The sequence below is a fragment of the Giraffa tippelskirchi genome, chromosome 5, assembly GCF_054371585.1.
Source record: "Giraffa tippelskirchi isolate mGirTip1 chromosome 5, T2T-mGirTip1v1.2.pri, whole genome shotgun sequence".
Lineage (NCBI taxonomy): Eukaryota > Metazoa > Chordata > Mammalia > Artiodactyla > Giraffidae > Giraffa > Giraffa tippelskirchi.
This window is the reverse complement of record NC_137279.1, coordinates 91090159-91117237: the sequence shown is the minus strand read 5'-3', so window position 1 is coordinate 91117237 and position 27079 is coordinate 91090159. Positions and strand designations below refer to the sequence as shown.

Sequence of the window (27079 nt, the reverse complement as noted above, 5' to 3'; positions counted from 1 at the left end):
CCTCTCTGGATTCCACTCTCCCTTAAAAACTGTTGAGCAGAGAAAGGTTTACAAAAGGACATTTAAAGTGGAAGGAATAGAATGAGCAAAGTCATAGAAACAGGAAAGCACCAGAAATTTCATAAAGTTTTGTTACTCAACTGGCACTTTAACTGGTCTTCTTACTCAGTCTCTCTCTCCTCCCATTTGCCTGACTCATTGACTATGTCAGAGTAATCTTGTTTAATGTTTATTTCACTTGTCACTCCCCTTGTCAAAAACCTTCACTGGGTCCCCCTTAGTTGAAATACAGCACTCTCATCTGGCATTCAAGGCCCTTTCCCATTGACTGGTACTCTATTCTAGATCTGATTTCCCATTGTTTCCCTTCATGCATTGTTTGGTTGACTCACTGTCCCTTATGACTATCACATGCTCCTTCCCACTCCTAAATCCAAGCCATATGTTTTCCTAACAATTCCCCTGCTTCAGGAAGCCCCTCACCCCTGATTGATTTAGCCCACAGGGGTTCCCCAGGCTTCAGAATGCTTAAAGCATTCCATTAGTACCCCATCCCTGGCCTTTCTCAGAAAATTCCTTGCACTGTGATTGAGGAAGCCCTCAGTCACAACTGGCTCAGAAACTCCCTGCAAAAGGGAGCAATGTCTTATCTTTTCCCACTACCTTTTCCCTCTGGTTCCGATTACCCACAAGAAAAGATTGAGGGCAGGAGGAGAAGGGGGTGACAGAGAATGAGATGGTTGGATGGCATCATCAACAATAGACATGAGTTTGAGCAAATTCTGGGAGATAGTGAATGACAGGGAAACCTGGAGTGCTGCAGTCTATGAGGTCGCCAAGAGTTGGACATGACTGAGCGACAGAACAACATCACCACCCCCTACAGGATGCACTATGGTGGTTGGTATTTGTTGACTTCATCCCTTCAAGTACAGGACCTGGAGCTGCAGACAGACCTCTCTGAAGGTGCTGGAGAGAAGCCAGAGGAAGTGACAACAGAGGAAGATGCAGGGCACAATATCAACTCATGCTAGCGGCAATTTGGGGCAAAGAGACTTCTGATAGGGAAAGAAGAGATGCCTCTGAGCAGGAGATGTCTTATTCCTCAATGAATGGAGGAGGCAGCAGGGAGAGGAAAGATAATCTGGCCCTGCTGTGAGACACTGGATAGAGAATCAGCCTCTCTGTTTAGGAGTCTCTGAGCCTTACTCAACTTCCCACCTGTGGGCATAACGTCCTTTACATAGAGTAGTTAAACAGAAGAGAGATACTGCTAAGAGCCAGCACATAATTGATACCAAAAAATTATGAAATTTCTAGCCCAGGAGATCTAGATAAGAGATTCCCATTATCATAAATAACCCGATTATCTTCTCTTGGGGACTAACTTTCCTACTGTCATAGGGTGAGGGAGAGAGGCTCGCCCAGCCTAGGGGTTGCCGCAGGGGCCAGGTTTGCTGACCCTTTGCTGCCATCAGGTGGCCATAAGCTCACAATGCAGTCCGCTTGATTTGTCTGCACGTATCCAAATTCGGATAAAACGGAAAAGATTTGGGTGCGTGAGATGTTTGGGGAAGGAGGAGATCCTGGAGGGCAGAAGAAGATGGGAGGAGGGTGACTTCGAGTCCCCGGGGAGCATGGAGTGACCTGGCCCAGGAGTCTCGTAATCAGGCACAGCGCTATTAATTCAAGGATCTTTGGAGGACTGACCCATCCCGCTCACGATCATCCTGACTAGTATTGCTCACTGTGTGGTGAGATCCAGTCCCACAAACTTCTCCAGCTCCGTATGGTTCCGTTCTCGTGCTCCAGAATCACCGTCTTTCTGGCCCATTATTACAACAGGCCTGCTGTTACAGGTCTTTGCACACGCTGACCTCTGTCTAGAAGGCCGTGCCCCTCCGCCCACACCCGTCAGTGTCTAACTTCCGCTCGCTCCTCAGTTCTTAGCTCAGCTGTGAGTGACTTCCTCAGGTAAACCTTCCCCAGTCCACGTCAGTTTCCTTTGATACACTCTGTCACAAAGCCACATTCTCTTCAGAGCACTGTTCTCAGCTGATAATGAAGCTTTCATCCATGAGTAGTTGGTTAACATCCATCTGGCACTGCTGTGTAGGCTCTCCTATCCCGAGCTCCCAGGTCGGAGCCTGATACACAGCAAGAGCTCAGTAACCCTCTGCTGGATGAAGAAAGGCATCGCGGGATGAGAGAGAAAGATCTGGAGCGAGTGAGGAGTGGTGAGGATCTTTCTGCCAACTCTGAGGTATGACTGACCTTTCGTGGACCGTCACTTCCCCAAAAAGAGATGCGTAAGAACCCCACGCATCTCATTTCCCACTCCACTCCATCCTACCTCACCCCCACCTACTTCCCAAGCAGGCAAGGTGGACCGAGAAAAAGTGTGACAGTCATCTTGAAGGGAAGGCTAGCCTGCTCTATATAGGGTCCGCTCTACCACAGGGGAGAAGGATACGGCTTCCTTGGCCTTGGGTCCTCTTGCGGGCCACCTGTAATCAACCCCCAACACACACACCACCACTTCCAGGCACTGGAGGAAGCAGATATGAGGGAGGGGCATGTGGGCTCCCCTTGGGTCTGGTAGCATAGTAACCTCTCCTCAGCAACAAGTGAGCAAGCTCCTTCATTTCTATGGGTTCAAGTGAAAGGGAATGAATGACCCATGGGTTGAGATCCAGAGTACACAACCCAGAAGGCGGGGGTGTGTACTCAAGTCTAGTTTTCTGAGGGTATGGATTTTCAAACCATTGTGGCTTTAATTTAGATTTCATTTGAAAAGGAAGTTAATGTGTTCCAAATTCAGGAAAGATTCTAAAAAATTGAACAAAGTTATGGTTTTAGAATATGATATTTTAAAAGTTTGCCAACCCACAAAGTTGGAGGATGGGGAAGAAAAGAGAAAAAGTACTTGGTGCTTCAAATTGTTTTTTGAGAGGAAATACTCTTTATTCCCAGAATTAGGTAAGGAGGAGGGAAGATTTTACCTAGAATTCAGGGTAGGTGAGCCTTTCAAGGATCTTCTGAAACTGAGCTTCCACTATGGTTTCATTGTAGAGTTTGAGATGCCATGAGTTTCCAATAATTTCAATATCCCAGAGTCAAGACATATCCAATTTTAAAAATTTGGGCTTTGTAAGTGATTTTTAATCCTCCGTGTGTTTTATCCTTTCATCTGTTAGTGCAAAAATGAAAAGCCATTTATAATTTCAGTCTGGAAAGATCCATGGAGAGAAGACATTTAAATTCAGGAGTTGGAGAAGACAAAGATCAGAAGAATGAATGTGAATTATAGCAGAAGTGGTCATAGAGGAGGGAAATGAGGCCAAGGAGAGCATCTGGCATGGGGGGATGGAGTGCCCAAAGCAGCTCTTTTTCCCGCTCTCTACCTTTAAGACAGCTCCTAAGTGGTCCGCCTCCAGGCCTTCACCTCAATGGAGTCTCCACCAAGAACCATAGGTCTTCATGCCTGCAGTGTTGCCTCCTTTCTTTGGTCGGGTTCTCTGTTCTTGTTGCCTTTGTCTTTGGTTACTTCCAGACTAGGATAAGTAGAGTGACCAGAGTCATCAGGAGTGCAAAGAAGAAGAGGACTTTGACTAGGTAAGCAGGATCAGATATGGTAGTGGCGAGTGTATGCTTGTCCCATAAGAAGACTGGAAGCTGTGGGGAAGACACAGGTTTCTCAAAGCAGCTGAGATATGTGGTAGAAGCAGACTGCCCACACGACCAAGAAAACATGAGGAGAATTGGTCTTGCCCTTTGTTATGGCTTAGGAACGAGTGTCAAACGATTGAACTGGTTGCTCACATGGGGCCATTTTCCTTCCGATGTGACTGAACAGGCAGATCAGTTTGCTCAGCAAGGTTGAACAACTGCTTCCAAAGCAAACACAGTCCTGACATGTAGTTCAACTGGCAAGACTTCTGAGGGGTAGGTGGGGTTTCTGAGGCTTTGTGATGTCACTTGAGGATGAGGCGAGGGTCTGACTGAAGGTTCCTGTCCAGAACGCTCCGTCCTCTGGGCACCACCTCCCTTCATGTCTGGCCTCCAGAGTGAAATGGGAACTTCTAAGTGCCTGTGAAGTTGCCCCTTCAATCCTCTTTTAATTAAAATTTTTTCATTTTGAAATTATTTTAGATATATAGGGATTTACAAAGATAATACAGAGAGGTTCCATGTATCCTTTACCCAGTGTTCTCCAGGGTCCTCCAGTGGCTAATCTTGTATAACTATAGTACAAAATCAAAACCAGTAAATGGACTTAGAAACAAATGTGTGCATATAGTATATGTGTGCATATCGTATATGTATAGGCATTTTATCATGCAAGTAGATTCAACCCTGAAATCAAGATACAGAATGATTCCATTACCATGGAGAGCCATTGGTGTTTACATAGTCAGTTGGAGATAAGTGTAGAAAACTCACCTCCTTTTAAGCCCCTTTACCACCTCCATATATAATTTTATTAAATATTTCTTCTACATTCTTTGAAATTAACATTTACGCAGTGTTATAATTTTTGCTTTAATTTTCAAATATAATTTAGAAAACACAAGAGGAGAAGGAAAGTCTATTATTTTTACTCAAATTACTCTTTTTGGATAATTAACTCAACTTGGTTCGTTTATATTGTTCGATCTTCAAGTTCATTGTTCATTGTTTCTTTTCCTCCTTCCCTTCCATTCTGCTGTTGAGCTTATCCATTGAGTTTTTAATTTTGGTATTATATTTTCAAGTTCTAAAATCTCCATTTGGTTCTTCTTTATATCTTCAGTTATTTCACTGAGATTTTCTATTTTAAAGTTGTTTGTTGAGACATTTTTGTGATTCTTCAAAATCCTTGTCAGATTATTTCAATATCTGCATCATCTTGGTTTGGGCCTCTGCCAATTGTCTTTTAAAATTTAAGATGAGATTTTCTTGGTTCTTGGTGTGATTTATGATCTTGATTGCCTGCTGGACATTTTCGGTGTAATGAGACTCCGGATCATATTTAAATCTTCTGTTTTAGCAGGGTTCCTCTGACATCATGCTAGTTGTGGCTAAGGGGCATCACCTCACAAACACTTGGCAGGAATGAATGTCCACATCCTCCACTCAGGCCCACTTGTTCACCCAGGGGAGAAGGGAGAGGTAACTCCTTATTGCAGGGTGGAGGTGGGATTTCAAATTTGCCAGGCGGCCTCCTCTGACACTCTGGCAGAGAAGGGGAGAGGTGTCTTATTACCTCTGGATGGGGAGCTCATTACATCTGGGCAGGAATGAAAGCCCAGGCTCCCCACTCTCTCTTCTCTGATACTGCTCTGATGAGGGATAGGGTGTGGGGAAGGGTACCTCATTATGGCCGGAGCCTAGGGTCTCCACCTTCCTATAGGGTTGGAGGTGGGACCATGATTTTTTTCATGGTGTTTGGCTGGAATAAGGCAGTGATTGTCCAAAGGTTTTTTGTCTTGCCGAATTGCCTTTTTCCTTGTCCTTTGGCAAGCAGGCTTTTCTTGGGACTTCATTTTGTCTGTGCCTGTTGACATTTCCAGATTGTTTTCCAGCATCCAGCCCAGGATATATATGAGGCAAGAAAACCCAAGAACTCTTGTTATGTCAATCTTTGGGTTCCAAGAGCCCTAGCCAGACTGCCTTCTTCTTCCCACCTTTTAGATTTTCATATGTTGGCTTTCTATAAAGTGTCCAGGATTTCCAGCTGTGCTTAGCAGGAAGAATAGGGAGAACTGAATTTACTCCAAGTGCATCTACCCTATCCTGGTCTAGAACCTCTTGATGCTATACCAAGATTCAGGCAGGTGATGGTAGAATGGGTACCAAAGGATGTGGAGGGCAAAGACAAAGGCCGGAGTCCAGCCCTGACACCTTCCAGCGTGGGTGACCTTGGTTAGGTCACTTAATCTTTCTCACCCTCCATTTTCTCATTGAAAATGAAATTATAGTGATAATAACAAATTTATAGGTTTTTATGGGATTGCAATGAGCTGACAAATGCATAATAACTTTTCAAACCATAAAATTCCACACAGATGGAAGTTATTTTAAATATGAACTAGGAAGGAAGGGAAGTGAGGAAGGGGGTGTTTAGAGAATGTAAGGCAGTTAAAATTTTCTCAAGTTTGTTCTCTCAACTCTCCTATAAACTTGCAAAGATCTATATATGAATTACCCCCCTTCCCCCAAGATATCTATGTCAATTACTTGGAACACGTGAATGCTACCATATACGGCAAAAGATGTGATGTAATTAAGGATATTGAGAGGAGGAGTTTATACTGGATTATCCAAGTGGAAAGATAGAGCAGAGAAAGATGCAGACACAAGCCTAGGAACAAACCCAGAAAAGACATGAAATGCGTTCTCACCTAGGGCCTCTGGAGGGAGGATGGTATTGACAATACCTTGATTTCATCCTTATAGCCTCCAGAACTGTGAGAAAATAAATTTCTGTTGTTTTAAGTTTGTGGTAATTTGTTACAACAACTCCAGGAAACTAAGACAGGAACCTTACAGGTCATCTACTCCAATGCCTTCATCTAACAGGTGAGGAAAATGAGGCATGAGAAAGGAAAGTGAACAAAGTCACACAGAATCCACCTGCGACTGTGGGAGATGCATGACAGAGGGTTGAATCCCTGGGTCGGGAAGATCTCCTGGAGTAGAAAATAACACCCCATTCCAGTATTCTTGCCTGGAAAGTTCCATAGGCAGACGAGCCTGGAGGCCAGACAGTTTGAGCTCCTTTCAGTAACTCCAGGGGAAATAGACCATGGGGCTGCAAAGAGTTGAACAGGATTGAGCGACTGAGCGACTGAGCAACTATAAACAAGGTCACACAGTTATTGGCACAGTAAGGAAAGGACTGGAATTCTGGTCTCTCTTCTCCTAGTCCACTGTGGCTAGTGGTCTGTGTCTTTTTTAAAAGAAATTAATCATCTTTATTGACATATAATTCACATACTATAACATTTACCCATTTAAAGTATATAGTTCAGGGGTGTTCCCTGGTGACCTAGTGGTTAGGATTCTGGGATTTCACTGCTGTGGCCCGGGTTCAATCCCTGGTTGGCGAACTGAGATCCCACAAGTCATGTGGCACAGCCAAAAAAAATAAACATAGAGTTCACTTTTTTTTTTGGTAGATTCATGGGATTGTTCAAACATCATCACAATCTAATTTGAGAATATTTTCATCCCTCCCAAAAGAAATTCTGTATCCATTAGCGTTCTTGCCCATGTCTGTTATCCTTCCTTGATTCAGGTATATTGGTCTTATCTCCCCTATCAGACTAGATTTCTCCATCTTTTATCTTTTATGCTCTTTTCTCCTTCTCTAGGCTGATGCTTTATTGGGATTGTGGTTTGATTGCTGACACTAACTCACTTTAAATGAGGTGCTGAGGAGTCTTTGGCGAAGCTCTGGACCTGGCAGTTTCTTTTATGTTCCCCGGTTATGTTGCTGACTTGTAGGAAATGAGTGATCAATTCATCATTCTCTGAACCAACAGCCAAAGATAAGCAGGTTGAATTGTCCTTCATGTATTTCTGGAGAGGTAGGGCCCAGAAATGAGTCACAAAGGCCAGAGAGTTTGAGGTCCTTCCAGGACCTCCAAGGGAAATTCCACTGTGTCACCCACCACAGTGTTGAGGAAGACTGGCCGGGCCACCATCTGATGAGACCCAAATGGTGATGTCTGGAAGCCTAAGGCGAAAAAAGAAACAGTGTGGTATTGCGGGAACACTTTCTAGACATTCCTGATGTTTTCTTTCCTAGGACAGAAGCCTTTTACTAACACTCCTGGCATCTCTCCACTCAGCTTTCACTCCCTTTCTCCCAGGTGCAGGGAGCAGCCACCTGAATCTGCTCCTTTCCATACGTTTCAGAGAGGTACACCCCCACAAGTCAGAAATCTATAGTTTTCCATGGATAATTATGATGGGGTGGTGAGTCATCTAATTCTGAACTTCCTGTTAGGAAAAAACTTTTTTGATAAATGGAGTTTCCTGGAGGCCTGATGGCTAGAATTCTGTGTTTTCAATGCTATTGCCCAGGTTCAATCTCCCGTCAGGGAACTGAGATCCAAAAAGCCACACGGCACAAGCAAAAAAAACCCCAACTTCATGTTAGGAAGCCCATGGTGGCTGCACACCTAAGCCATATCTTCCAGTATGGTCTTTATCAGTTTTAAAGGTGAGCATTGCCATCTGCCTCATTTTTCTGTCTCCACTGGTTCAGAACTTGGGTGGAGAAGAGAGACCTGTTATGTACACAGGTGGGGAAAAGGGGGGTGTTATGCATTGACCACTTGCTGCTGCTGCTGCTAAGTCGCTTCAGTCGTGTCCGACTCTGTGCGACCCCATAGACGGCAGCCCACCAGGCTCCACCGTCCCTGGGATTCTCCAGGCAAGAATACTGGAGTGGGTTGCCATTTCCTTCTCCAGTGCATGAAAGGGAAAAGTGAAAGTGAAGTCGCTCTGTCGTGTCCGACTCTTAGCGACCCCATGGACTGTAGCCTACCAGGCTCCTCCGTCCATGGGATTTTCCAGGCAAGAGTACTGGAGTGGGATGCCATTGCCTTCTCCGACTGACCACTTAGATCCTAACATATGTGTCTTCCATGAATTCTGGAGGTCCTGAGTTGTGATGGTGAATTTTATGTGTCAAATTGACTAGGCTAAGGGATGCCTGTATGTGTATGTGTGCATGCTCAGTGGCTCAGTCATGTTTAATTCTTGGTGACCCCATGGACTGTAGCCCACCAGGCTTCTGTGCATGGAATTTTTCAGACAAGAATACTGGAACGAGTCGCCATTTTCTATTCCAAGGGATCTTCCTGACCCAGGGATCAAACCGTGTCCCCTGTGGCTCTTGCAGTTGGCAGGAGGATTCTTTGGGATGCCTGAAAGTGAAAGTTGCTACCCCATGGACTGGAATTTTCCAGGTCAGAATACTGGAGTAGGTAGCCTTTCTCTTCTCTAGGGGATCTTCCCAACTCAGGGATCAAACTCAGGTCTCCCACACTGTGGGTGGATTTTTTACCAGCTGAGCCACCATGGAAGCCTATGGATACTGGAGTGGGTAGCCTATCCCTTCTCCAGGGAACCTTCCTGACCCAGGAATCTAACTGGGGTCTCCTGCATTGCAGGCAGATTCTTTACCAACTGAGCTATCAGGGAAGCCTCTTAGGATACCTAGATAAAAGTAAACTGTTTCTGAGGAAGTCTGTGAGGGTGTTTCCAGAAAAGATTGCATCTGAATGGGTAGACTAAATAAAGAAGATTGCCTTCACCAATGCAGGTGGACTCATCCAATCCACTGAAGGTCTGGAAAGAGCAAAAAGGTGAAGGAAGAGAGCATTCACTCAGTTTAAGTTGGGGCATCAATTTTCACCTGTCTGTGGACATCAGTGCTTCTAGTTCTCAGATCTTTGGACTTGGGCTGGATTAAACTGCCAGTTTCCCTAGATTAAACCCATCCAGCTTGCAGATGGCAGATCATCAGACTTCTTGGCTTCTGTCATCCAGTGAACCAATTCCTATAGCACATACACTCACACACACACAAAGACACACACAGACACACACACTCCTGTTGGTTCTGTTTCTCTGGACACCCCTGACTACTATATGAATTTTCTCACCTAGATGACGGCAACAGAATCTCAAGAGCGTCCCAGCTTCCAGAGCCTCTCATGCCCTGTTTACAGAGAGCATTTAGTTTAAATTTCTAATATGAAAGAGAGGAAATTAAAGTTCAGTGAGCCTCCGTTAAGACACTATCCTCGGTGCTTTGGCATGTTATTTTATTTAAAACAATAACTCTGGGAGACAGTAATAGCAATAATTTATTGTATTATTATTTCTTTACGTAGCTTCTGGGCTAAGTACTTTACCTGTATCAGCTGGCTTCATCCTCTCAGGCAACTGAAGCGCAAAGAGATTGTGTAATTTGCTCAAGGTCATGCAGAAATTAATTCTAGAACCAGGCATTTAAATTAAAAACAAAAATAGCGTTGTTTTTTTTTTTTTTTTAAATTCCAAGTCTCTTTCTATTGTAGTGCTGTTATTACATCTTTCAGAATCCTAGGGCAATTCTTAGTTTATCTTGTATCGGTGCTAACTCATTCTTGGGGCTTATAATATCCTCTACTGATTACCTGCTCAATCAGCTCAGCCAGCGTTTAAGGAGGGAAACTTGATCCCAACATGCCACCTTGCACTCCCATATTCTTTTCTACCTCTGAAGAATCCTTTCCACCTGTAACACTTCCTATTCTGTTCTTTTGTTTGTTTGTTTGTTTGTTTTTAATATTTATTTTGATTTATTTGGCTGTCCTGGGTCTTAGTTGTGGCGTGTGGGATCCCTTCTGTTCTTTAAGCTCACTCCTTTCAGGCCTTTGTGCAGAAGTCTTCATTGTTGGGAGTTGTGAAGCCCTACCAACCATCTTGATCATCCTAAATCAATATTCTCCCAGTCCTTTAAGTTTGTTAATTTCTTTTTTCATCGGTTCATTTATTTGCTCATTCCCAAATATTTAGTGAGCATCTGTTTTGCAAAAGAGGCTAAGCCAGAAGCTCTGGGTGAAACAATGATCAGTCAGAAGTGAAATTAGGAGGAGCTTACATGACTGCGTGTGGGGGGGCTTGTCAGGCTGAAACAGTGACAAAACAATGGTCCTTCACTGGTGCAGGCACATTTAAAGGAATAAAGGAGAAGAACAAATATGAATTGAACAATATATTAAAATTTTTTGTCATTATCTCACTTAATGTCCATGACCCACAACATTCCTTCCTCCATCTGTGTTCTGGATACAACCCTTTAAGACTAGGGGTTCTTGCTTTCTCTGTCTCTCTCTCAGAGTCTCTCTCTCTCTCCTATGCTTGTAATGTCTTTCTGATGGCTCTATCTCTTCAGCGTATACATTTAAATATTATTATCAGTAATAATATTTTGAGCAACTGCTATGTGCCAAAAGTGATGAGCTGTGAAATGTCTCTTCAAAGATGTTCCATCCTAATCCTCAGGAACATGTGGATATGTTCTCGTACATGGTAAAAGGGACTTTCTGAAGATATGATTAAGTTAAAGATTTTGAAATGGAGAAATTATCCTGAATTATCTGAGCAGGCCAGATGTAGTCACCAGTATCCTTTTAGGAGTCAGACAGAAAGGCAATGTGACAAGAGAAGCAGAGAGAGAAGCAGAGGCCAGTGGGGATGAAGAGACAGAGAAAGAGACAGAGCCAGAGATTGGAAAATGCTACTTTGCTGGCTTTGAATATGGAAGAAGGGGTCACAAACCAAAGAATATAGGCAGCCTCTAGAAGTTAGAAAAGGCAAAGGAATAGATTCTTTCCTAGAACCTTCAAAAGTAACACAGTCTTGCCAAACATTTTAAGACTGCTGATCTCCAGAAGTTAAGACACTAAATTTGGGTACTCCCCCGCCACACCCTGCCTCACTGCACTCTGCCATTTGTGTACTTTTAAGGCATGAGGTTTGTAGTAATTTGTTACAGCAGCAATAGGAAACTAATATACCAAACGAAGTCTCTCTTATCTTTAAAAGAAAGAAAGGAAGGAAAAACCCATTCCGCAATGTTATGTTCTCTCTCCTTTGCATCAGTTTCTTTAAAAGTGCTAATCTCCACCTCCTTTCTCCCACACTTGCTTCTAACCCCACTTTGATCTGGTATCCATCTCTACTACTGAGTCATTTTTCCCCCAGAGTCAATAACAACCTCTTCCTTCCAAATACATAAGCACTTTTGAAATTCTATCCTGATGTTTCAGAATTGACCAATTATTATTTCATGAAACACTTTGCTCCACCTAGCTTTTTCTTTTTTTAATTAAAAAAAATACTGATTTTTGTCTGTACTGGGTCTTTCTTGCTGCAAGAGAGCTTTCTCTAGTTGCAGTGCAAGGGGACTACTCTCTAGTTGTGGCACTTGGACTTCTCACTGTGGTGGCTTCTTTTGTTGCAGAGCATGGGCTTTAGGGTGCTGGGCTTCAGTAGTTGTGGTTCATGGGCTTAGTTGCTCTGCAGCATGTGCAATCAAACACAGTTGCTGTTGTTGTTCAGTTGCTCAGTAGTGTCCGACTCTCTGTGACCCCATGGACTGTAGCATGCTAGGCTTCCCTGTCCTTCACCATCTCCTGAAGCTTGCTCAAACTCAAGTTCATTGAGTCAGTGATGCCATCCAACCATCTCATCCTCTGCCATCCCCTTCTCCTCCTGCCTTCAATCTTTCCCAGCATCAGGGTCTTTTCCAGTGAGTTAGCTCTTCACATCAGGTGGCCAAAGTATTGGAACTTCTGCTTCAGCATCAGTCCTTCCAATGAATATTCAGGATTGATCTCCTTTAGGATTATAACTGGTTTGATCTCCTTGCAGTCCAAAGGACTCTCAAGAGTCTTCTCCAACACCACAGTTTAAAGGCATCATTTCTTCAGCGCTCAGCCTATATTATTGTCCAGTTCTAACATCTGTACATGACTGCTGGAAAAACTATAACCTTGACTCTGCGGACCTTTGTAGGCAAAGTGATGTCTCTGCTTTTTAATATGCTGTCTAGATTTGTCATAGCTTTTCTTCCAAGGAGCAGTTCAGTTCAGTCACTCAGTCGTGTCCAACTCTTTGTGACCCCATGAACCGCAGCATGCCAGGCCTCCCTGTCCATCACCAACTCCCGGAGTCCACCCAAACCCATGTCCATCGAGTCGGTGATGCCATCCAGCCATCTCATCCTCTGTCATCCCATTCTCCTCCTGCCCTCAATCTTTCCCAGCATCAAGGTCTTTTCCAATGAGTCAGATCTTCGCATCAGGTGGCCAAAGTATTGGAGTTTCAGCTTCAACATCAGTCCTTCCAATGAACACCCAGGACTGGTCTCCTTTAGGATGCACTGGTTGGATGTCTTTGCAGTCCAAGGAACTCTCAAGAGTCTTCTCCAACACCACAGTTCAAAAGCATCAATTCTTCGGCACTCAGCTTTCTTTATAGTCCAACTTTCACATCCATACATGACCACTAGAAAAACCATAGCCTTGACTAGACAGACCTTTGTTGGCAAAGTAATGTCTATGCTTTTTAATATGCTGTCTAGATTGGTCATAACTTTCCTTCTAAGGAGTACGCGTCTTTTAATTTCATGGCTGCAGTCACCATCTGCACTGATTTTGGAGCCCAGAAAAATAAAGTCTGACACTGTTTCCACTCTTTCCCCATCTGTTTGCCATGAAGTGATGGGACCAGATGCCGTGATCTTAGTTTTCTGAATGTTGAACTTTAAGCCAACTTTTTCACTCTCCTCTTTCACTTTCATCAAGAGGCTCTTTAGTTCTTCTTCACTTTCTGCCATAAGGGTGGAGTCATCTGCATATCTGAGGTTATTGATATTTCTCCTGGCAATCTTGATTCCAGCTTGTGCTTCCTCCAGCCCAGCATTTCTCATGATGTACTCTGCATATAAGTTAAATAAGCAGGGTGACAATATACAGCCTTGATGTACTCCTTTTCCTATTTGGAACCAGTCTGTTGTTCCATGTCCAGTTGTGTTGCTTCCTGACTTGCAGGAGCAAGCATCTTTTAATTTCATGGCTGCAGTCATCATCTGCAGTGATTTTGGAGTTTAAGAAAATAAAGTCTGTCACTGTTTCCATTGTTTCCCCATCTACCTGCCATGAAGTGATGGGACCGTATGCCATGATCTTAGTTTTTTGAATGTTGAGTTTTAAGCCAGCTTTTTCATTCTTCTCTTTCACCTTCATCAAGAGGCTCTTTAATTCCTCTTCACTTTCTTCATAAAGGTGGTGTCATTTACATATTTGTGGTTATTGATATTTCTCCTGGCAATCTTGATTCCAGGTTGTGCTTCACCCAGCCTGGCATTTTGCATGATGTATTCTTCATAGAAGTTAAATAATCAGGGTGACAATATACAGCCTTGACATTCTCCAGTCCATTGTTCCATGTCTGGTTCTAACTGTTGCTTCTTGACTTGCATACAGGTTTCTCAGGAGGCAGGTAAGGTAGTCTGGTATTCCCATCTCTTTAAGTAAGAATTTTCCACAGTTTGTTGTGATGCACACAGTCAAAGGCTTTAGTGTAGTCAGTGAAGCAGAAGTAGATGTTTTTGTGGAATTCTCTAGCTTTTTGTATGATCCAACGGATGTTGCCAATTTGATCTCTCATTCCTCTGCCTTTTCTAAATCCAGCTTGTACATCTGGAAGCTCTCAGTTCATGTACTGTTGAACCCCAGCTCGGATAATTTTGAGAACCACCTTACTAGCATGTGAAATGAGTGCAATTGTGCAGTAGTTTGAATATTCTTTGGCATTGTCCTTCTTTTGGATTGGAATGAAAACTGACCTTTTCCAGTTCTGTGGCCACTGCTGAGTTTTCCAACTTTGCTGGCATATTGCGTGCAGCACTCTCATAGCATCATCTTTTAGCATTTGAAATAGCTCAACTGGAATTCCATCACCTTCACTAGCTTTGTTCATAATGACGGTTCCTAAAGCCCACTTGACTTCACACTCCAGGATGTCTGGCTCTAGGTGAATGATCACACCATCGTGGTTATGTTGGTCATGAAGATCTTTTTTGTATAGTTCTTCTATGTATTCTTGCCACCTTTTCTTAATACCTTCTGCTTCTGTTAGATCGATACCATTTCTGTTCTTTATTGTGCCCATCTTTGTATGAAATGTTCCCTTGGTATCTCTAAGTTTCTTGAAGAGATTTCTAGTCTTTGCCATTGTATTGCTTTCCTCTATTTCTTTGCATTGATCATTTAGGAAGACTTTCTTATGTCTCCTTGCTATTCTTTGGAACTCTGCATTCAGATGCAGAGTTTTCTTCTTTGCCTTTCATTTCTTTTCTTCTTTGCCTTTCACTTTTCTGATTTCCAAACCACAGACCAGGGTTCAATTCCATGTCCCCTCCATTGGCAGGTGGATTCTGAACTACTGGACCACCAGGGAAGTCCAACTCCCTTAGTTTTGGCAGTGTTAGTCGCTCAGTTGTGTCTGACTCCTTGTGATCCCATCAACTGTAGCCTGTCAGGCTCCTCTGTCCGTGGAATTCTCCAGGCAAGAAGACTGGGGTGGGTGGCCATTCTCTTCTCCAGGGGATCTTCCTGACCCAGGGATTGAACCAGTCTCCCACATTGGAGGCAAATTCATTACCATCTGAGCCACCATGGAAGCCCCAGTTTTGGTAGATGCCTGCACAATCTTCCTCCTACCTTGGCTCCTTCTTAGTCTCTTAGCATCCAATTACCTTCGTGTATGTTTGGTATTTCCTCAGGGTCCACCCTCAGTTTTCTTATCTTCTGAAATCCTCTTTGAGTGATCTCATCTATTCTCATAGTTTCAATAACAACCTGTGTGCTAGTGGTTCTCCAGTTTGTGTCTTTACCCAGATCTCATTCCTTACTCCACACTCCTAAATGTAACTGCTCATTGTCTTGCTTAGTTGACTGTTCAACGGTAACACAAACATCTTAAACCCTCATATCCAAATTCATTTTAAATATCTTTCCTTTCAAGCTTGCTTCTCCTCTATACTTAGTCTCTGAAATAAAATAAGAAATCTGGGAATCATGAGAGAATGCTCTTTCTCCCTGACTTTCTGCACTTAGTATCAATATACTGTCAGTTTCACTTCAGAATCACATTCCCTCCTCTTTATAGTCATTGCTACTACCTTAGTTCAAACTTTTATTTCCTAGTGCTTATTCATTCTTTCCTGCATCACTGCAAGAGCTTCTTCTTTTTTAAAGTGAAGCATAGTTGATTTACAATGTTCTTCTCACTTCTAGTACTCTTATTCCCTTATAATTTATCCTACTTCATGTTAAGAGTAATAAATATAAATAAGTCAGACCACTTTACCCCTCGAAATCCATCATTTGGATCCCTGTTACCTTTAAGATAAAGTCCAAATGTCACCAATGTGGTATATAAAACTCTTCATTCATGTTGTCTTTCCCTGCCTGTGTGGGTGTGTGTGTGCCCAGTCATGTCAAACTCTTTTCAACTTTATGGACTGTAGCCCACCAGGCTCCTCTGTCCATAGGATTTCCCAGGCAAGAATATTTGAGTGGGTTGCCATTTCCTTCTCCAGGGAATCTTCCCAATCCAGGGATTGAACCTATGTCTCCTGCATCTTCTGCATTCACAGGCAGATTCTTTACCACTAGAGCCACCTGAGAAGTGCCTTCCTTGCCTATCTACCTAGTTTATTTTTCAAGTATGCTTTGCCATGAATCTTATACTCCTTTATGAAAGACAACTCATCAACCCCAAGTACCAGGCAAGAAGCTGGTGGAGGGTAGCAGTTCTGGACTCAAACTTTCTGATTTGTGCCTTGGCTTCATCACTTAGTGGCTTCCCAGATGACACAATGGTAAAGAATCTGCCTGCCAATGCCGGAGATGCAAGAGATGTTGGCTCAATCCTGGGGTCGGGAAGATCCCCTGGAGGAGGAAATGACAACCCACTCTAGTGTTCTTACCTGGAAAGGGCAAGAGGAACCTGGCAGGCTGTCATCCATGAGATTACATCACTTATTAAGTGAACTGTGATCTTGTTCAATATATTTACTTTGCCTTTCCATGCCTTATCCATAGCTTATACTTGAACTCCTTCATCTATCAAGTGGGCCTACTATCTATCTCAAAGAGTTGTTGTGACAATCTAATGAGGTAATACTTGTTGAACTCTTAGGGTGGTGTCCAACAGTGCTTAGCATGGGTTTGCTTATGTTATCTCTTGGCCTCTGTACTTGGTGTGTATCCTGCCCGCGATCCTGCATCGCTTCCCTCCTTTTTCCTGCTTGGTTAATTTCTACTTTAAAGCTAAACCAGTGTTATTTCTCTTGGGAAGCTTTCCCTGACTTCCACCACCTCCAGGCCATAGATGCAAAACTCTATCATAGTTCTTAGGGCTGAAATTGGTTTGCCACTCACTAGATTGTAACTTGAGAGCAGGAATTGTGCCTTTACTGTAGTATACACAGAAACAAGCATATAAATACTGCTCCACATATATTTGTTGGATAAATGGGTGAATGTGATATTCTGGATAAATTCATATTTTAGTTAATCCAGGAACTTGGTGCTTCAGATAAAATGCTGCCCCCATTTTAAAAGAGAGAATAGACAATTCAGGGCATAGGATAGTAAGAGGATCTTTTGTCTGGAACTGACTTCCTAAAAAACGAGATCATATTTCATGTCGGGGTTCTGAAAGCCAAGGGGCATTTCCCACAGGCCTGTGGCACAACTTTTCCTTTCTGCTCCATTGCGGGGGCATGGACAGGAAGGGAAAGGGAGAGGAAAGGAATGGCTCAGGCTCTTGAGAACTCTAGGGTCCGAGCATAGGTATATGCTTATCTTGGAAGGCTGTTTATCCTTCATCCTGTTGCCAGTAGCCTGAAGGGCCCTGGTAGGACACACTGTAAAGCTCCCTCAGCTCTTCTAGATCAGTTAAAAATATTTTGCATGAAGGAATGTTGCATCCAGAGACTATAGTGTAGTCATAGGAGAAGCCATCGTTTCCTTCCACCACAGACAAATAGAGGGAAGGGAGCTCCTACTGGGCAGATTCAAACTTCTAAACAACTGAGAAGGGAATTCTGGGCATGTAAGGAATGGAGTCAAAAGTGTAGGGTAACACCCCACCCTTGACTGCCTCACAATTTCCTCTTTTACAAACTTTGCCGATGCTTATGTAGCTGATCAATTGAATAAAACTGATTTATAAAAGTGCAGATTTTAATACAGCACTTTAGATGTTTCAGAGATGTTCCAGCAACACAACTTGATATACAAAGTAGGTGTAGAGCACAGCAGCTCTCAGGGAGGTAGAAGCAGCAGGGACAGAGGCATTATAGCAGGACCCGGGCTCTTTTATATTTTTAAAACTTATTATTTTGGCTGCACTGGGTCTTCATTGTGGTGTGTGGGCTTCTCATTGTGGTGGCTTCTCTTGTTGTGTAGCTTGAGCTCCAGAAAGTGTGGGCTCAATGAGGGCTTAGTTACTCTCTGGCATGTGGGATCCTAGTTCCCTGACCAGGGATTGAATCTGCACCCCCTCACATTGGAAGGTGGCTTCTTAACCACGGGTAATGGAGAAGGAAATGGCAACCCACTCCAGTATTCTTGCCTGGAAAATTCCTTGGACAGAAGGCCTGGCGGGCTACAGTCCATGGGGTCCCAAAGGGTAGGACACGACTGAGCACACATCATTTTTTTAACCACTGGACCACCAGGAAAGTCCCACAACCCTAGGCTCTTTCAAACCACACAGACTCTTCCCCAAAGCCTAGGAATCCTTCGTTTATGTATTTAGTGCTTTCTGTGTGTGAGTGACGATGAGACGAAGATGAACAAAACTGACACGGTCCCAGTCGTTGTCCTTGGGCTCGTGGGGAAGATGTATGGTCAAGAGTCATTTAGAACATAACGTGGTAAGTGTCATGATGAGAGAAGCAAGAGGACCTTTGGAGGTGATAGATCAGTCTGCTGCCTTAGGCTTGGCAGTGTTAGAATTTCTTCTTGGCAGAGTTGATAGTTACATTGATACACTGATAGTAAAAGATGAGAAGAGCTAATCACAGATAAAGGGAAAAAAAGAGAAGGTGTTGAAGTATATGGCAAGTATTCTGGGCAAATGAGACAGCTTTTTTGTTTCAGGATGTTAAGCAGGACTCATTCGGTACCCTGGAATTGTCAGTTTTGCCACAAAAGTAAAAGGTACCATCAAGAGGTGGCAAGTGAGTTCTGCTATATCCCCAGTACCCCATCCTCTACCTCCTCAGGAAATAAATAGAAGATGATGTGGAGGTGGAAAGGGGAAAGGGATTGATGGAATCACGTGTCTATCACCAGTCAGAGGATCAAGTGCTGTGCATTTTGTCCTCACCTCCCTCGAGTGAGGGGTCTCTTAGAAATTGGTGGCTTGGCAAGGAGAGACTGCATCTCAGTCCCTGGTTGGATATCTGCTGATGGGCTTGCTGATCTGTTCTCTGTGATCACTGGAGTAAGGAATGAGGGCTGACTGGCAAAGAGCTGTCACTTGTTCAGTGTGGTTTAGCAGGATGTATGAATTTCCTGTAAGTCAAAAAAACAGTGTGAAGAGTCAATAGAGCTTGAGCCATCTTGCTGGTCCTCCTCCCAAGAAGACTAGTAGCAGAGGAGCTTAGTTATACAGCCAAAGGCAGGACCTGAGGCCTTGTGGGAAGCAGTTAGACTGGAGCAGATTTCCCGTCAGGGGATTGTGCAATGGGGAGAGCTCCCAGGAAACTAATCCATGTGCCCATAAGCACTAGCATTTGGGCATCTTCTAAATGGAAGGTCTCCACCTTCCATCAGTCAGCTTTACCCTGAGAGTCAAACAACAAACAGATGATTACCATGACTTGCCCTTTAGGGAAAGGATATTTTGCCCTTCCTCCTAGACCCTCCCCAATCCTTCCTCCAGGTTCCAACACAACAAGTAACTTCAATTAGCAAAAGAGAGTTCTATTAAAGGACAGGATGTACCAATTCCTCAAATGGCATCCCATGCTGAAGGCTGGCTGGTGCTGAGGGTAAGGAAGCTATGTAAACTTGATGTGAGACTGAAGCTCTAAAATGGACTCATTACACTAGGCTGGACTTCTAATAACTAAACAAACAGAAAGTTACGGAATCTTTCAGAGAGGAAAAGGGAGAATTGACAGAGTATGGTGGAAGGCACTGCTTGAAACCAAGCCAGGACTGTGTTCAGCAGAGTTCAGAATGTTTATTACGTTGTTTCCACACATAAAAAGGCCAGGTGGTAAGAAGCAGCTTCCTGTGTTAAAAGAAGTATTTGAAGGTGATTGGAACATAGAGTAAGAAAAGACTGGGGAGAAGGAAGAGACCAGACAATAAGAGTCTTCTTAAGGTGTTGGCACTTAATTTTAGGGGCAAAGAGAAGTCATGACACATTTTAATGATCATGTTTGCAGTTTAGCATAGTTCAACAGGGGGTGGGGTGGGGACTGGAGACAGAATTTAAGCAAGAGATGATCTTGATCTGTCAATGACAGTAGAGATGGAGAAAAGTCAGATGGGATGATATTTAAATAGAGAATTATCAGGAATTGCTGGTAGAGGGGAAAACCCAACAAAACTTTTCTTTCCCCATTTCTCCTTCCAGCTTGCCCCCCAAATGTCGTCCCATTTCCAGTTCCTTTCTTTTCACTGCATTCGACGATGCTCCACCAATGCTCAGCTCGGTCATTTGGTTTTCTGGCGCACTGCCCTTAGAAGTTTCCAGTGGCCTGGAAACTACAGTCCTACGAGGACCTAGAGGGCTGTGGGCACCAATAGTTTCCATACAGCCCTGCCAGCAGCGCGAATAAATGACCTGCCCAATACCCCAAATCTGGTGTGTTACAAAGTGCATATTTCAAATATAGCTTTAGGGATTTTTTTCAATAACACTTCATTGCTGCTTCCCGATGTTAAACAAGAGAAAGTTAAAAGAAAAAAAAGACAGCATTACCCAAAATACAATGTCCTGAGCATAGCAACGGAAACAACCAGAGACCCCAGACGGCCTGTCAGGTCTTTTTCCAGGTGAGTGTTGTAAGTCCGAGGCCAGTCTCAGCGAATGTGGAGAAGTGCGCATGTGCTAAAGGTCCTAGGCTCGCCCCACCACAGGGGCGGTGAAAGGACAGTGCGCATGTGTTGAAGGTCCGAGGTCCGCCCCGGAAGAGGTGGGGAAGGGGCCTAAAAGCAGAGGTTTGGTGCTATTCGTTAGCCTTAACAGCCTACGTTCTGTTAGCGGAACCCATGCCATGGACCATTCCTTCATTACACCTAGGACCGCTGCCTTACGGCTTCTCCGTAAGCACCACATCTTTGGATTCCCCGAGCGCCAAAGAGAACACGGGACCGGAAGCGCTGACCTCTCCCGTGGTAGTTCCAGGGGCAGAGGAAGATGGCGAAACCCATTGGCTAGTGGGAATCAGAAGAGACCGGTTCACTCGGCCTGCGCGTGGGGAACTATGGGTATTGTAGTTCAGGGCTCCGCAGTCCAACTTGCAGCGAGGAATCTTGGAAGCCATTGGGTCCAAGCTGGTCAGGGAAGCGCCTTGAAAGGGGGAATCAGGTGTGGAGTAGCTGCGGGGGTGTGTCTTCGTTCTGCTATTTCTCTTTCGGGTGAGGCCTCACTCTGTCTCGCCTTCAGGGCCTTTCACTTCATCCCATACTTCAGGCTACTTTTATAAGCCCCAGTCACCTACAGATTATCCCTTACAATTACAAGCTGGTCTTGAGTTCCTCCTCGCGTCTATCTCCCGCACATCCAAGCCCTGGAATTCTTCTCTGTCCTTCTTTCTCCCGTGAGTACCTTTTCTTGTTTCTGGACTAGACAGAGCCTCTCTTAACACTCTGCCCTTAACCCATGAGGCATGTCAACGGCTCCAATAAAAGGCTGTCACGGCAAATGTTTGTAGGCACGAGAAGATCTGAGCCTTCCTCTTCAGCAGCCTTGCAGCTCACTTCTTTTGTGTTTCTCTTATGATCATTGCAATTGCCTTTTTTCTGATTCCATTTCTGTGTAGTCTCTGCCTAAGTCCGGTGGGCAGCCTTGGTCATAGACGGTTCCCCTTTGGTCCTATCAGTTTGGCTCAGGCTGCCACATTTTGGTAATACGACAGAGGGCGCACACGTGGGTTGACTTATAGGACAGAGAGGGAAATGGGAAAAAAAAAAAAAAGCTGAATAGAAACGAAAGAATAAATAGCAGAACTAGGTTTTTATAGAAGTCAGGAAGATATATGGTGAAAGAGGGAAGAGAGAGCAATCCTTTCATTCTCGTACTTCCACAAACAGTTTAGTGCTGAGTGTGAGCAGGGCTCTGTGGGCTCCACGCTGGGAATGCACCACCAGAAACCACCTAGATACTGGGGGATCCAATCCAGGAGGGCACAGACACACAGCTAAACAACAGTGCAGGATGATATCAGTGTGTGTCCTACCTTCCTGTGTATTTCTCTTTTCATTCTCATCCCTCCATCAGTTCATTCCAAAGTACTTTCTCTTTTCACATCTCCTTCTGTTCCATGCTCTTCTTTCCATTCTCAAACCCCTTTCTTTCCGTGTTCTGACCCAAGCTGTTTCTTTTGTATTTTGCTGTTTTGCCACTTTGACACCAGAAAGTGTTGCAGGGAATGTCATGCTCATAGGGGATTTAGTAACACGGAATGCCTGACCTTCATCTTTGTGTGAGAAATATCTATTAATTGTTATCTCATTCCAGGGCAATCTCAGCATTTATACACACTGCTTGTAGTAGAATCAATTGCAGATCTTTTATACCCCTTGTGCCAGAATCATGGAATGTAAATCACAATTGATGTAATTCTTATGCTGCCTGTTGAGTGATCGGAGGAACCTGAGGTTTGGAAGGTTAATCTCATGGGAACAGTAGTCAGGAACGACCCTTGATGTGTGATGAGAAGTAGAACCCTGCATGACTGGAGAAGATAAGCCTTGGCCTTTTTTTTTTTTTTTTTAAAGCATACCTTAGTGGACTGACTAGGATAGAACAGGAATATTACCTTGGCTAGAACAGGAATATTACCTTTTTGAAAGATATTTTTGAACCTTTATTTCAGAAATCTACCCCCTCCCCCAGTCTATTCTAAATTGTCTTATTGGAGGGAATAAGATTCTTAGTGTAGGGTTGTGGTGGATAGATTTCCAAGTAATAAATAATCTAATAATCATGCTTACTTAGTTTAAGAATGCTTTGCCATGCCTTTGAGCAGTAGATTTACCTCTAAGATTTTCTACAACTAATTCTACTTCCTTTGTGTTTCTTGAGAATAGGACTCACCATGAAGAAGTGAAATTTCAGCTTTGATTATACCTAAAGAAATGCATATCCAAGTCCCTACATGATTTGATCCCCAGTCACCTCTCTAATCTCATCGCCTTACCCTCGTCCTTATGGTCCCTCTGCTCTAGCTGCCCTGGCTTTCTTGCTGTTTCATAAACACCCTGTGTATTCTCCTGCCTGGAATACTCTGTTTCAGGTACCTTTGTTATGGGCTTTACTCAAATATTCATCTCATCAGAGAGAACTTCTGTGATCACCTTATCTAAACAAGAGCTTTTATAAGAAAAATTAGAGCCTTCATCACTCTATCCCTATGTGAAGTAGTATCACTTCTTGAAAATATTATGTATTTGTTTACTGTCTGTTTCTCAAACTAGAAGATAAGCTCCATGAGAGTATGGTTCTAATCTGTTTCCTTAGTCCCTAGAACATGTTGTATAGAAAGTTCTCATTTGTAAAATGAAAGGATTTTTTAAAAAGCATGAACAGAGCACTTATGTGTAAGTCACTGTGTGTACAGTGAATAATGAGGGATATACAGATACAAATAAGATATAGTCCTTAACGTTGAACAATCTGAGGTGTAGAAAGACTATAGAATAATCTAAGGATCTTTCATTAAATTGTAGCTGAGCAAAAAAGTCTTAAGTCTGAAGAGCCAGGGTCAGCTGTGCTGTATTTAGAATGTAGAAGCATTTGTCCCTTTTATCATAGTTTTGAACTGGCCTCTGTGCTGCTCTGTTATTTCTGTGACCACTTCCCACTGTGTCCTTGTGTAGGATGAACTTGAGCAATCAGGGACCACACAAAAGGAACTATTGCTTTAATTCTATCTGACCTCCTGGCTGCCAGTCTTACTTCTTTTTCAGGGCATCCAGTTCGTTTCCACCAGTGTGCCTGTCATCAACCACATATCTCATAATGTCTCCCACTTAAAACCCTTCAACTGGCAACTCCTTAGTTGGCATTCCAGGCATCCCCTTCTCCTCTCTCCTACTCTGACTCCTTTTTATCTCAGCATCATTTTTTTCTTTTAAATTATTTATTTATATTTGTTTGTTTATTTGGTTGCACCAGTTCTTAGTCGTAGCATGCAGGATCTTTAGCTGTGGCACATGGGATCTAGTTCCTTGACCAGGGATCAAAGCTGGGCTCCCTGCATTGGGAGCACAGAATCTTAACCACTGGACCACCGGGGAAGTACCTTACCTCTATATCTTTATCTTCGTCAGTGCTCTTCCTGAATGTATGACTCAGAAATGTGAAATTTGCAGTTCCCTATTTGATTTTTCTCTATGTTGTTCTCTTTGCCCAGAATGCCCTTTCCCTTAATTCTTAACTTACTATAGTTGCTGGTCTTCCACAACTTAGCGGAACCAGCCATCTTCCAAGAAGCTTTAGCACTTCTCCTCTCCTATCAAGGATAGGTGAGTTTCCTTCTGCCCCACTCCTTTCCTCAAAATAAAACACATTTCAGTATTGATCGGTCTCTTTTACCTACTAGATTGTTGGTCCTTTGAAGGTAGTCATTTGAAAGGCTGTCTGCATGGTTTTTAAGAGTCCAGGCTTTGGAGTCAATCAGGTCTAGTTTGAATTCCAGCTCTGCCTCTTGTTGGCCAACTGTCTTTGGGCCAGTCATATGACTCATTGAACCCCTTTCCTTTTCAGTAAAATCTAATTGTACTTGCCTTTGTATCCCCAGCCTCTGGTCCCATGCTCAATGTGCTCTACTTGGTTATCTCTCTGTAGATTTCTTTACATTCTCTGCCCATCTCTTGTTTCTACAGGTTTGAGATGCTGACTCTTGGCTATAAGGACAGTAGACCTGACCTGAGTGAGTGATGAATGATTGTGTCTGTGTGTATCTGAGAGAGAGAAGGAGAGACAAAGGAGAATATTAATGTGTGAGTAGGCTGTATCCCACTCAATCTTGCTCTGTTAAAGAGTTAAAAGTGGATAGTGTATATCTACTTAAGGTCAGATGGTGACAGTAGGAAAGAAGAATAGATTTGTTAAGCAAAACAACACTGGAAAAGATTAAACTTTCAAATTACTTATACTTGCTTTTTATGCACTTCCAGTTTAAAACCCACAAAACAAATTAACTTTGAGTATGGTTAATTAAATTAACCTCTTAAACTTTAAAGTGGTTTTTATTTTGATTCATAGTATGGAAACCTGGCCTGCCTCCTGAGAAATCTGTATGCAGGTCAAGAAGCAGTAGACATGGACAACTGGACATGGAATAACAGACTGGATCCAAATTGGGAAAGGAGTACGTCAAGGCTGCATATTGTCACCCTGCTTACTTGACTTATATGCAGAGTACATCATGAGAAATGCTGGACTGGATGAAGCACAAGCTGGAATCAAGATTGCCAGGAGAAATATCAATAATCTCAGATATGCAGATGACACCATCCTTATGGCAGAAAGTGAAGAACTAAAGCGCCTCTTGATGAAGGTGAAAGAGAAGAGTGAAAAAGTTGGCTTAAAGCTCAGCATTCAGAAAACTAAGATCATGGTATCCGGTCCCATCACTTCCTGGCAAATAGATGGGGAAACAATGGAAATAGTGACAGAATATTTTTTTGGGCTCCAAAATCACTGCAGTTGGTGACTGCAGCCATGAAATTAAAAGATGCTTACTCCTTGGAAGAAAAGTTATGACCAACCTAGACAGCATATTAAAAACCAGAGACATTACTTTGCCAACAAAGGTCCATACAGTCAAAGCTATGGTTTTTCCAGTAGTCATGTATGGACGTGAGAGTTGGGCTATAAAGCAAACTTGAGCACCAAAGAATTGATGCTTTTGAACTGTGGTGTTGGAGAAGACTCTCGAGAGTCCCTTGGACTGCAAGGAAATCCAACCAGTCCATTCTAAAGGAAATCAGTCCTGAATCTTTATTGGAAGGACTGATGCTGAAGCTGAAACTCCAATACTTTGTCCACCTGATGCGAAGAACTGACTCATTTGAAAAGATCCTGATGCTGGGAAAGATTGAAGGTGGGAGGAGAAGCGGACAACAGAGGATGAGATGGTTGGATGGCATCATCAACTCGATGGGCATGAGTTTGAGTAAGCTCTGGGAATTGGTGATGGACTGGGAGGCCTGCCGTGCTGCAGTTCATGGGGTTGCAAAGAGTCTGATATGACTGAGCCACTGAACTGAACTGAGCTGAACTGATGGAAACTTTTAGAGAAGGAAATGGCAACCCACTCCAGTATTCTTGCCTGGGAAACTCCGTGGACAAACGAGCCTGATGGGCTACGATCCATGTGGCCTCAAAGAGTCAGACACGACTGAATGACTGAGCATGGCAACTTTAACTTAGTCATTTACTTTTGTTTCAAAAAACCATGAGAGAGGCAATCTTTTTGGAGAATCGCTACAACTTCCTGCTTCAACAGTGCTTGGATGGAACCTGGAGCTTGTCTCTTGCCTTGGCCAGCTGCTCAGAGTTAGCCCTTGCCACCACCCACCCAGAGCCCTCTACCCACCCCAGGCCCCCACCTCCACCTCTCAGCCACCTACCAGGATGACTGCATCCTCTTGCAGATGCTGCCTGGACTACTGCCAGGACTCAGAGGATGCCATCAACTATCCCATCAATCTGGAGCTGTTTGCCTGCTATGTCTGTGTCATACTATTTTGACTGTGATGATGTGGCTTTGAAGAACTTTGCCAAGTACTTTCTTCACCAATCTTGTGATGAGAGGGAACATGCTGAGAAACTAATGAAGCTGCAGAACCAATGAAGTGGCTGAATCTTCCCTTAGGATATTAAGAAACTAGACCTTGATGACTGGGAGAATGGGCGGAATGCAATGGAATGTGTGCTACATTTGGAAAAAAGTGTGAATCAGTCACTACTGGAACTGCACAAACTGGCAGCTGACAGAAATGACCCCCATTTGTGTGACTTCATTGAGACTCATTACCTGAATGAGCAGGTGAAATCCATCAAAGAACTGGGTGACCATACAACCAACCTGTGCAAGATGGGGGTCCCCCAAGTCTGGCATGGCAGAGTATCTCTTTGACAAGCACACACTGGGAAACCATGATAACGAGAGCTAAGCCTTAGGCTGACTTCCCGTGGTCACAGGGATGACTTCCCTGGTCATCAAGGCAGTGCATCTGTGTTTGGGTTATACCTACTTAAGTTC

The 27079-nt window shown here is 43.6% G+C and overlaps 2 protein-coding genes and 1 pseudogene across 9 annotated transcripts in view; 2 read left to right on the top strand and 1 right to left on the bottom strand.

The window, feature by feature from the left end:
* The first annotated feature begins 521 nt into the window (after nucleotides 1-521).
* The window catches only part of CD1D (CD1d molecule), a 111983-nt gene continuing 85425 nt past the window's right edge, over nucleotides 522-27079 (top strand). For 4 of the 8 annotated variants that reach the window (XR_014055245.1, XR_014055243.1, XR_014055246.1 and 1 more), the window contains exon 1: nucleotides 1889-2263. The gene's annotated coding sequence lies outside the window, so the exon portion shown is untranslated. Of the gene's footprint in view, nucleotides 2264-3197; nucleotides 3616-27079 lie in introns of all 8 variants that reach the window. The other 4 variants (XR_014055242.1, XM_081495422.1, XM_081495423.1 and 1 more) reach the window with 4 other exon arrangements.
* Nucleotides 2943-3924, bottom strand: SMIM42 (small integral membrane protein 42). Its single transcript, XM_081495426.1, is given in 3 exon segments — nucleotides 2943-3190; nucleotides 3405-3546; nucleotides 3549-3924. Coding segments are annotated over 2 exon segments (273 nt in total). The 5' UTR covers nucleotides 3754-3924; the 3' UTR covers nucleotides 2943-3190; nucleotides 3405-3478.
* Nucleotides 26305-26990, top strand: LOC145507936 (ferritin heavy chain pseudogene; annotated as a pseudogene).